This window comes from Grus americana, chromosome 1, assembly GCF_028858705.1.
Source record: "Grus americana isolate bGruAme1 chromosome 1, bGruAme1.mat, whole genome shotgun sequence".
Lineage (NCBI taxonomy): Eukaryota > Metazoa > Chordata > Aves > Gruiformes > Gruidae > Grus > Grus americana.
Window position 1 is genome coordinate 127,552,190 of NC_072852.1, and position 12,674 is coordinate 127,564,863.

The window sequence follows — 12,674 nt, forward strand, 5'->3', positions numbered from 1 at the left end:
CAAAGTATTGCAGTTTTATGTGAGAGTACTGGATTTCATAGTTTTGCTCTCTCCTGGTCTTAAAATTTAATGAGAAAATTTATCAAAAATGCAGTTGTTATATGCAGAACAGAGGGTAACGTTACACCTCAAGAATTACAATTGATTTAGTGTCACATAGGATCAGAAATAAAGCTGAGGTAGGAAGCTCTTAACTGGCAGTGCAGTTTGATTTCAAGGATTAGAATCTGATACCAGCACAGAGATTCCCTGAACCATCTGGGAATTTTTTTTGCCTTCCACCTCTGAATTTATATTTCTTTATAAAATGAAGATTTCTGCATCTTTCATTATCTCACAATCGTACTTTTTTCTCCTTTAATGAGTGTTCAAATAGTATTATTGGGAATTGCTTTATCAATATTATTCCTAAGAGTTTATAATTTGAATAATGGGCTGGGATTAAGATAGTGTGTGATTCTTCTTTCTTCTTCTTTCATTATTTATCACTCAGTCTTTCACACTGCGTTGTTAAATGAAGTCACAAAGATCACAGTGAAGAAGGAAAAGAATGGAGGCATAAATACTAAATCAAACATGGAACTTCTGTATTCAGTTTTAATTTCTGTATATGTAGATTTCTGTAGCACCTGATTTTACCTTACATCTTTGTATTTTAGTTCTTATATATATGGAGGATATGGTTATAAAAGAATTACTTCCTCCCAAGATACAATTGTCATTCAAGTTGTTTTTAGTAGATTTTCAATTACTTGTAAATGATGTAGCTTATATTTACAAAGCAAACTGAAAGATACAGCTGATTCTTTTTTTTTTTTCCAGGTCTTTCTGTTCTATTGCTTTCATTGTATTACTGCAAAAGGAAAATCAGTTGTAAACTAGATACAAATATAAGAACATATAGTGCAATAAAGAAATGCAATCAAGAGTGCAGTTTAGCACATCTGAGAAAAAAAGTTGTCTCAAGCCTCTTGTTTTAAAAAACTCCGTTAGATACTGAATCACAGCTTGATTTTTTTACACATCAGCGATTTAAATTTCCTCATACAGTAACCTGCATTCTGAACTGCTACCTTCTGAATAGATAACAAAAATTAAGATCAGTTTTAAAGGAGTTGATGAGAGAATACAGAGTGTAAGAAAAAAGGCTGTACAGTAAAAACTAGTTAAAAAGTGTAGGCAGAGAGTTGGAAATCTTAATTTGCAGTTTCTAAAGTTTTACCTGTAGGAAAATTATAATCTGTTGTTGATTAATAATTGCATCCTACAACAAATTCGAGTGAATCTGAAGAGACTCTTGTCTAATGGTCAAATTTCCTGCTAGAATATCCTTCATAATATCATCAGCACCAGCTAGGACAGAAATCTTAAAGGTATAAAAGCTGCATTTGGTGAACCAGATAGTCTTTACATCCTCAGCTGAGCCAACAGCTCAGCGCTATGCTTTCTTCACTGTGAGAGCCACTTGTTTCATGTCTTCCAAAAACATCAGCTTGTAAAATTAGAATCCTTATTGTGAAAATTGTGGCATCTGTTCAGCTGTCAAATCACAGTCTTAAAAATGAAAAAGTATTTCTATATTTCCAAATTTTAGAGTGAATAGTTTTATGAGCTAGCTAATGAAATATGGAGGGTTTAAAACTGTCTTTTTGCTGAGAGAAATTGCTGCTTATTCACTTGTTTAAACAACCAGTTAAACATGCTTACTGTCAATGCTATTTTCAGAAACTTTGTGGAAATGAAATGCCTTATCGCTCTTCTCTGTCTCTTAGGTTTGATTCGGATACAACAGAGCTCCATAGCTGGATGACCCGCTCCGAAGCAGTGCTTCAGAGTCCTGAGTTTGCAATATATCGAAAGGAGGGAAATCTCTCGGATCTCAGAGAAAGAGTCAATGTAGGAGAAAGTACTTGTATATATGTCTGTTAGTTTGTATTAGCTTGTCAAAGTGCTTTCATTTCCAAGTTTAAATGAGTTCAAATGTAGACTGACAAGCATCGATTGTCCATATGTACAAGAGAAATCTAGAAGTGCTCACTGTTGCTGTAAATTTCAGATTTTGGCAACAAAATTGGTACACAGGCTGTCTGAATGCAGAGATTTTTTTATTATTATTCATACATACTCATATATAATTAACGTATTCTAGATTCGTGAAAGTTGAATCAAAGCCTATATATTGTTTCTTAAATATGCACCATCATTCTATGCTAACAGCTTTATTTGACGTTATATGTGCATAAATTGAAGGATGTGAAGTATTATCTTTTAGCGCATGCTAAAGAAAATCTGTATCTAATTCCTTTTACAGTGCTGTAAAATATATATGAAAATCACCAATCTCCACATATATATAGTTATATATATTTTATTATTTCTTTTTAACTTTATTGTAGTACCATGCCTGAACCGAAGACAGTTCTTTGCTACTTTTGGCAAAATGAATGATTCTGCACTGCTTAAGGTGTACCCATGTTTGTATACGTGTTTCACACACTCTGGATTTAGCCCTTGAAAACTAAACTATTACAAATTTTCTTCCATATTTAATTTTTGTAGATAGACGCAAAAACACCTGTTTTTTCGGAGTGAGGGAAAGAAGAGTTCTGTCTATAATAAGTTTTTATAATGTTGTAGTATATCATGAAACTTCATTAAAATATATGGTGATACATATTTCTAGAACACAGATAGAACAAAGTTAATGTATTGAAGCTAGTTTTGCTGCTGTTTTTTCTCACTGGCTGCTTGTTAATCATAAATCAGGTATGATAAGATTGAGGAACACTGAATTCCATGAGTGTAAATATCCATTTTAAAATTTCATGTTAAATCTTATTTTTCTTGCAATAATTTATTTTAATTTAATTATTAATATTGTCATAATGTTACTGCTACTAAATATCCATATGAATGTAATATTCTGAATTTAGTTCATGGCACCAATTCATGTTATGTGAAATATACGTAAATATATATATGTAAACAAAATGCAAAATGGATCAAATATACAGAGAGGATTTGATGGGTTCAAATGCTTCCATACTGGGGTAATGGGATTCATCTAATACATAAATAGATTTACAGTTAATTTTCTTAGGGCTTCAATCTTCATTGTAGGTAAAATTTAAAAAGAAACAAGGAGGAATAACAGTAATAAAAAAATGCTCCCGTCTCCCCTTCATATATTCCTGTTTTGAGGGACATAACAATTTCAAGGATGGCAAATTAGCTCATCTTGACCTCTATATTATGCTGGATACCTGCACTGTCAGGTTTCCCTAACCAATATGACGTCCCACCTCATATTGTCGGTTTCTAAGACTTTATAAAAGCATTAAAGGATCCAGGAGCCATGGTTCACCTTCCTCCTTTCTTTTCTTTGCTTCTGAGGAGGTGGTGATTGCCGCAAGTAAAGGGGTGTAGGCAGGTCAACCACAGACCCTCCTCTGGTCCCAGCGGGAGTTCTCAGCAGCTCTTGTCTTGCCTTTGTTGGTGCTGAGGATGAACATTGGTAGACTGCTACCTACCACATTTGTTCACATCTCATTTAGGTTGGTGAAAGCACACATAATACTGGAGGGGGAGGGAGGGAGCGAGGGATGGAAAAGAGGTGCAAAACTTGACCAGTGCATTTGACCAACTTCTCTTCTGAAAAGTAGTGCAGAAAAAGGATCTGCTTTGTATCAAGAGGGGTCTGAGATACAAACCTGTAACTCTAAATAGAAATAGAAATGAACATGTATCCTTCATTAACATAGAAAATATCTTTAAAGACCAAGACTGGTTTTGATTTCATAGAGTATCACTGCTTTTAAAATGAACATTTTATTCAGAAAATCAAGTTACATGTAGAAGTTTCTAGATGTTTTAAGGGAGAAAACGTTCTGATTAGGTGTATTAATTTGACAGAGCTCTGAAAAATGACACTTGACAAGTACTACATGGATTCTGTATTGAACAGCTTTGAGTAAAAGGAAGTCTTTGTACACCCTTTTCAAAAAAGAAAGGGGGGGGGAAAAAAACCCCTAAAACCAAAAACCAAACAGAAGAAAACCAAAAAGGTTTTAAAGCTTGTCCTGATTTGACTTTTCCTGGTCTGGTCGCTGTCTCCATTCATAAAACTAGTAGCTAAAGCAGGAAGTACTGTCCAGTTCATTGATTCAGGCAGTTTAATTGTTGCTTGTTAACACTTTTTTTCTAATTCCCTCAAAATGAGCCTCAAATCAATGGAAAATAAGATAGCGTGGGTTTAAATATATTTTAATCTCTAGTAAAGTTGTAGAAGACATATAAAAAAAATGAAATGCCAAAAAGGAAAATGTATTTTAGTGATAATTGAAAAAGATTGTACTGACGTACATAGTCATGCCCCAATGGAGTACTTATACATGCATGGATGCGACCACGTACGCATGCACGCACAAGTCCCATCTTGCCCTTACTGGCTATCATTTAGTTTTCTCCCTATATGACTATATATATATGTAGGTGTAGCACAGAACACCTGTGCTTGGCTGATGTCAGACCTACCATTTATTACCCACCAGGGCAGGTGCTGAGTCCTAGGGCCTTTTCCTAATGACTTTCTTTTCTGCTGTGCTTTTGAGGACGGGTTACTAGCTGGATGATTTTTTTGTTCTTCTTGTGGCAGCTTACTCCTACTCATTTTTCTTGGATAAGAGGTCCCTTCCATATGATATAATGGAAGTGCATCTCTCTGTGATGGAGGGACGCAGACTTCAGAAATGACAATCACAAGGAAAGCTCTTTTGCCATCGTTGATGATTCATCAAGTTCAAAAGCCAGCTTCCATCTCAGCTCAGGGAAGGCCTGGGGAGACGGAGCCAAGAGCAGGCTGTATGAAATGCACTGACTGTGTTTACTAAGACAGCTGCTCTTCAGATATTGGCAAGAAATTAACCTTTGGCAGACGTATTACACATTGAATATATTAGATGTGCACAAAAAGTCCATTCCTACATCTGGGGAAAAGTAAAAATATTTATAGTCCTTCCCTGCTACAAAAGAAAGGTATTTGCCTTACGCGGCTGAGAGACTGGATGCCTTAAGTATAGAAGTTTCATTGTGGAACAACCATAGTACTCCTAAAAAATGAAGATATCCAAACATTAACGCCGTGAACATTGTTATGATGCATCACACTGTTAACATTTTCCAGTTAGTACATATTGTTAGGTCTGGTTTTAGTAAAATATAACTCGTACCTTTTTTTGTTTTTCTTAAGCCATAATGAGCTTTCATTATTGCAAGTTCAAATAAATGAAGGTTCAGGTGCAAAAAATTAAAACTTGCTACACAGAAAATACTGCTTAATAAGAAGTCAGATTTGACAATATACATCAATAAACTTGGAATAAAACTCCTTGAAAGGAGTTTTAGTTAGCCAAGAAGATGCACCTAGAAATTCAGAATCAAAGGTAAACATATAAGGAGCAGCAGATGTAAGGGAAAATGTCAGATATCTTAGACAATTAAATTTGTTGTCTTGGCATTCTCAAAAGCCCCATTCTCATTTGTTCATTTGATTTTAGTGACATTTTTCAGACATGCTTTGTTGGGCCTGGATATTCGAAGGCTGAATCACTGTCAGAGCGAGTGATGATAATGTTGCTGTCTCCTGCCCTCAGGGTCAGGAGTCGCAGGAGGTCAGGGAGTACTGCTACCATGCACCCTTTCACAGAGCTCTCAGCATGGGATGTTGATTTGATATGAATAACATCTGAATTCCTCTGACCATCACTGTTTTCTAGGTTATGAAGTCATTAACTGTCAACTAAAATCTCAGGGTCAAATAAAACGCTCAGCGTTGTGAAAATAGCCTCTATACCTTTGGCTGGCATTTAGCTAAAGATGAATTTTTAGTGTTATTCAATAAATTAAAACTAGGCTATTATACATTTGCAGTGCCAGTTACAAATAGTCCAAAAGAGAATTAATCCCCGATTTGATGAAATCCTGTAAAGGTAACTTTTTTTTTCTCATATCGGTGTATTTTGTTCTGAACAATCTTTTATAGAAAACAAAAAGAGTAGAAAAAGGGAAAGTTATATATTTGGAAATATTTTGAAGTGACTTTGCAGCTACCACAACTTTTTGTGAAAAAAAATTTGATGATTATAATGTACAGAATCTGAGTTTCAAAACTTCTCAAACTTCTTCAAACTTATCCCAACCTACCTGTGTCACTAATGAACCTGAACCTAGAGTCTTATCGCTTTCAGTAAAGTAAAAAATGAACAAAACACAGCCAAAGAGATAAATAAGAGGTGTTACAGGACTCCTACTCCCTCCGTTTCTAGACACTTTACATGTGCTCATGGAAATCCTCCTTCTGAGGGGCTTAAAAGAGCAAAGCACAGCTTGCAGGTTCGACAAGCAATGGCAGTGCGTACAGAGGAATGGCGGGAGGACTACGCCATTCGTACTATGAAGTAACTGGCGTGAATTTCCTCCTTTCTTCCCAGATCAGGTAATTTGTCTTTGTATGAGGACCAAGAGGACAGGGCTTTTTCTCCTTTGGCTAGCACTGTGCTTTCTGTGTGCAAGCATATATCTTCCTGTCACCAGTGTTAGACCTTCATTTTTATAATATACGCTAATTACACAAAAATGAATGGAGACAAGTAATTGATGGAAGATTTGATCTGTACCATATTTTCATGTTGATTTTTAAAGGCTCTGCATATAGCACTTATATTTTCTATCAGGACCTGAAAACTTTAATCTTTCAGGAGAGAGGTGTACATTTATCCACATTTTTCTGGACACCGTGCATTACTGGACACTGAAGGGTTTACTGCCACAAGCTTCAATGTCATATCATTTCTATATTTCAAAAAGCTAATTTTTAGTATATTTTAGGGTTTTTTTATGATTCATTTGTGCTCACTACAGTTGCACTCATGATAATTACACATCTGGCATTACAGACGGAGTAAAATTATTTTCAGTATATTTTAGTGTTTTTATGATTCCTTTGAGTTCTCTGTAGTTAGAGTCATGCTAATTATACCTGGCATTATAGACAAAGTAGTATTAATTAAGATTCTATAAGAAATTTTGGACCTCTGCAGAGAATTAATAGACTTTTTTTTTAATTTGGAAAATATTTAAATTATGGAGTGGAATGGTAAAAGATTTTATTGACCTACAAAACCTATAAATAATTACTACAGTCATCTTTAACTCATTGTGATAAACTTTGTAATCTTCCAGTGATAATTTAGGTATATATTAAAGATATGTTTATAAAATCCAAAATACTTCCATCCTTAATTCTTCTCTAAATGTCCGTCCTTTATATATTTTATTTATACAAAATTGTATTATTGAAAGTGTTTGATAGAAGCTTTGGCATATTGTTAGAAAGCCTGCTTTTTAATCATTTCTATGTACACAAATGAATGGCAGTTATAAGTGGGCTGTGGAAATGTGTGAATTTAACTGAAAAATCTCTCTTTAAAGTTCTGAGTGTCTCCTCACCTAGGAAAGTCTTCCAGGGAGCTGCTGCTTATTAAACTGAAGATGTTTTAAGCACCACACTTTAAAAGTTATTTTAGAGAGTTTATTCAAAGATGTTTATAGTACTTCCTCCTAAGCATAGCAATCTATTTAAAAAAATAACATTTTTAAATGTAAGCGTGTAAGATTTTTCTACTAAAACCATTATTAGACACCTAAGAAACCTACCTGAGGTTTCTTTCCAGTTGTAAGGAAGCTTCTCACCCAAAAGAATCAAGTCAGACGGAATACACCTTTGCTGTGGAAATAAACAAGGGGATCAGGAAGCCTAGTGGGGTCAGCCAGACCGAGAAGCCGTAGCCAAGGCTGTGTGTTGTCTTCCCATACGTGTTGTGTAGGGTTTGCAGCCGCATATCCTTTTCTATGCCTGTACCTGCTGTAATAAAGTGAAGGACGCTGATTTATGGGAGGCTGTGTTGGTCAGGGTCTCTGGGAGGTATACAGTCTGTTTTATTTTTGGTATCAAACTTGGCTGTAGCCCTGTGCTGCTGCTTTGGGCTTCTGATTTAGAACTTCTAAATTACACCTAGAGTATATAACTAAATTAGTTTAAAATCAATGTAACGACTTCATGATGTTAATTATGAGACAACATTGAGGGACTGTCAGATCTAAAATGATTTTACTTTCCATCTGTATTGCCACCAACCCAAAATGAAATGAGAAACTTAGATTACTACTATGGCCTTTACCAGCCATTACCAGCTAGCCTGAGTGCTAGCCTGAATGTAGATGAGAAACTTCTGAGTACAGAAAGGTGAACTGAGAGTATTAGATACAATACATAACTAGAAGTCTGTGTTAATTCTGCAGTTAATTCTCTTTCTTACTTAGTAGCTTGTATATGGATGTCTGATATACATGTTCATATATATGTTAGATATCTATTTTAATATGCATTTTACAGGGATTTTTTTTTTCTATGAAAAAAGTAAGCAATCGAATGGTATATGGGTTCAATACTGTAGTGTTATGAAACCCTGTGGTTTGGTTAGCATTTCAGTTCTTGCTGTTATCAATAGGAACCACATGAGAAATGAGCAAATCTATTCCTCCACAAGGAATTTCTTTAGAACCTATATTTTTATTCTGAAATATTGGGTTTTGAATAGCTCTTAATTTGTATTTCTTTTATTTGTCTGTAAAATACTGACGTGTATCACTTGTCAACTGTTGTGTTCTGATTCTCAGTTTATGTATTTGACTTTGACGGACTCCCTTCCTGATGGTATCTGGTACTTGCTGCTTTCATTGCAAATTGGGAGGCTGGCAGGGCAATACGAGAGGTTAAATGGTCTCGAGAAATCAGAAGACATCCCTGAGATTAATTACTTTCTTTTTCAAAATCCCTCTGTTGAAATACTCACCTTTCCTGTCATGCTGCAGGCCATCCAGCGAGAAAAGCCTGAGAAGTACCGAAAACTGCAAGATGCCAGCAGATCAGCTGAGGCCCTGGTGGAACAGATGGTGAATGGTAATTACATGGGAGTTGATTTAGATAATCTTCTTAGGGATTTGATAAATGCACAGGTTCATATTTATCACAGGAGTTATATTAGCAAATACTGTCTAAATGGAGCAGTAAAGTAATATTACCTTATATTTCTTTTATTATTTCTGAATGTTAAATCTGTTAATTAGAAAAGAGAAAAAAAAAAATCTTACCGCTTTAGTAGCATGAAAAGAAATGTGTGCTCACAGTAATGAACTGTATATTAACAATCTGTTCTGCACAGAGACTTAAGTTGTAAGTTTATTTTCTGAGTATGTTAAGCTTTTGAAGGTACATTAAGTCATCTGAGTTAGAAAGCTCTGAAGGCTGAACAGTTTGAAAAAAAGTGCTTTCTGACTTGTAATATACAATGTATGTTTTGTAATATACATAATGCTGTAATGGTCTGTATCATAGAAAATATAAGATTTTATTAGGTTTTGGAAGAGATTTTTGGCATTCGGCTTTTCAAAGATAATAAATGTCAAAGCTTATACAACTCAGAAAATTAGTTGTAAGTTTTTTATTATTGATTTTTTTTTAAACAATAGATTCTGTTACATCATTCTTTTGAACTTTTAGCTATTTTTAAGGGAAAAAGAAAAACCAAAGAAAGGTAGATGGACGTAAAATTGTAAGTCATGCCATTGTCTTTGATATTAAAGAATGTATAACTTTGGAATAAAATATTAAATGTGGGCCAACATCTGTCATAGTGGTACGATTACCAGAAATATAGATGTTGAATGCACTGAGCTTCAGAACATATCTTTTATATTAAATTGTTAAAATGAAGAACCAAGAATTTAATTGCTAAAAATGAAATGCCTTGAGTTTGAGGTACTAACTGGCTAAGCTAAACTAATTTGATGGAATCCTAAGATTATCTTGCTTAAGTATGAAGGTGTGATATTTAAAAGTGACTATATTTAACGTGTGGGGCATATTTAACGTGTGGGGCATATTTAATTATTGTTACTGTAACAACTGTTGCAAGGGTTCCCTTCCTAAGCTCAGTGAATAGACTGAAGGGAATCTGGTAACATTTGCACCCTCTTTGAAATCATTTTGGCAGTTTTCCATGGCTGATCATATAAAAATTCTTACAATTTTTTTGGACATGTTTTCTTCCCGAGAGAACCGGTTGGACAGGGCTTTAAAGGCAGTATTTGAAATTTGTGTGCTGCCACATTGAGGTTGTTATTTTGGGCAGAATCTGTCTAGGAGACATTTAGCAGTACCCCAACTCTTCCTTTGGCCTCTTGCACCTCAAGAATTCCAGCTTCTGTTTCTTTAGATTATATAGTACTTTCTGGTGATGAATTTTGATTTAGTTTCAGAACTCACTAGCACATTATATATTACTTTTCTGGTACTATACTACCTACCATGTCTACTATCAAGTAGATTAACATTCTATCTTAAATATTCTCCTGTGGTTTTAACTCAAGATTCTCTTTTTTCTCCTTCAGTCCATGGGTCTATGCTTATTCAAGTTTTATAGCTGTTGTGATCTTGACTGTGGCTAGACGTGCATACAAATATTTCCAATATCTCCCAAATTACACCTTTTTTTAGGAAGCACGTCTTCCAGTTGGGGTGCAAGCACAGCGCAGACTAGCTAAGCCAACATGACTTTATCTGTTTCCTATCAACTGCTCTGAGCTCTGTATCATGCCATATGTCGTTGTAGCCTTGGTAGCAAGAATATTCTAGCCAGGATGACAGGTTAGTTGTCTGTGAGAATGAAGATCATTTTTTGTCATGAGTTTAGGGAAGAAACAATTCCTTTGAAAGGAGAAATAGTTCTTCTGGACTTGAAGCCTAAAATGTTTATAGGACTTCCACTGCTACAAAGGCAATTTGAAGAATAGTGTATGAAATGGTTAAATAATTCAGTAATCACCACCAGGTAGGAGCAGTAGAGAGTAGAATTGAATAATTAACTTTAGTTGAGGAGAACTGTAAGATGATTTTAACAAAGAATTTGCAAATGGAATATCTTGCTAGGTGTTCAAAAATACACTTTCAGTGTAGAGGAAGTTAACTGCCCTGTTCAGCCTTTGTACTTTTAAATACAACGAATTTTTTATTTGTCGTTTCTTCCAAATAATTATGATCTATGTAATTGCAATTAATGAGATTATCTCTAAATTGATATTGAACTAAAAGTTGTGTAAGAAAAAGTAACTCAACTTTAAAACTGCATCTCAAACTGTAATAAACTTATGCAGCTTTATATTTTCCACAGTAGTTCAACTAAGTTTCTTTAGTTTTTGTGTGGCTTGTGGAAATTAATTTGGGACATACAGTCTTCATCTCGGCTTGTTTTTTTGTTTGTTGGTTGGTTTGTTGGGTTGGAGCTTTTTTGGGGGTGTGTGTGGTTTTTTGTTGTTGTTGTTGATTTCTGGATTCAGTAAGAATAAGAGGAAAGCATTTAGCATAGGAAAGTTTTGATGAATCTCCAAAATAAGGTTCAACAGAGCAGACTGACTATGCCTACATACTTTCCTCTTCTAATGCTGGAATTCTTTTCCATAATATAGGAAGGACCTGGAATTAATGTGCCTTTATGGATTTATGGGAGACACGCAGAAGTACTATGTTACCTTGAATATAAAACCTTTTTAAGTACCACCATTTACAAATCAGAAATGATGATGCTCCCATCCTTATACTGTGTGGTACTTTCTTTAGAGAAAACCAGTCTGAAAAAATTGATGATTGTCATGCATTTACAGTGTAATCTGTTATTAAAAGACTACACAAGGCAAACAGATTTAAGGCATAGATCAGTTGTGATGTTGAGTGATGACAGTTTTAACTGATGTTATTTTTTACTTATTGTGTATCAATTTGATCTGAATTAATAATGATTAGACTCTTAAGATTCCAATTATGCTATCACTAAATTCTTGGCTTTACTTATATACAAGATGTACTTCCTCTTTGCTTGTAAACAAGATTCTGAATGTAACAGATGAAGGGCATAAAACGATGAAGACCTCTGGTGGATTATAAGGGAGAGTTCAGAATGGTAGTGAATTTCATTGTTGTATCATTTATATTTATTTTCTTGCTTTTATTTTCGCTGTGATAGGAGGGGGGAATAAGTAAAAAATAGAATTCAAATTCTGGACAGAGTTGGATTGATTTGTTTAGGGTTTCATTTTTTCATTCCTTATCACAGAGGAAAATATTCTGAGGAAATGTATTTATACAGGGCACTATTCTTGCCTTACTTAAATGTTTTCAGCCATGGTCAGCAAAAGTGTTTTGCACTGGAAAGAACTGCCATTTCGCACAATGCAGCTATTCTTGTGTTTGTAAGCAGTGTGTCTGGATATTGCCATCTGGAGGACTTTCCCCATCACACAGGAAATCAGTGATGCTTTTGCTGGATGCGTCTTTTACCCAGCCACCCGTCTTCTACATGAGCTTTGCTCTGCCTCTCCTTGCCCATGCTTTTAACGAAGTCTGATGATTACAATCAATGAAAACTGACATCTTCTGTTTACCATGTGTTCCTAGGAAAACTATTCTGTTTTTCTTTTCTAAATTCTATCCTAAAATAGAATAACAAATCTGTTGATGAATGAGTGAAGCAGTTTAGCAGTTTAGGTGGACACTTGACTAT

At 34.8% G+C, this 12,674-nt stretch overlaps 1 protein-coding gene across 7 annotated transcripts in view; it reads left to right on the forward strand.

The window, feature by feature from the left end:
- DMD (dystrophin) overlaps positions 1 to 12,674 on the forward strand; it is a 1,313,294-nt gene that overhangs the window by 544,604 nt on the left and 756,016 nt on the right. For all 7 annotated transcript variants that reach the window (XM_054840966.1, XM_054843533.1, XM_054803063.1 and 4 more), the window contains 2 exons: positions 1,773 to 1,896; positions 8,932 to 9,019. In XM_054840966.1, the coding sequence (XP_054696941.1) occupies positions 1,773 to 1,896; positions 8,932 to 9,019 (212 nt within the window). The remainder of the gene's footprint in view (positions 1 to 1,772; positions 1,897 to 8,931; positions 9,020 to 12,674) is intronic.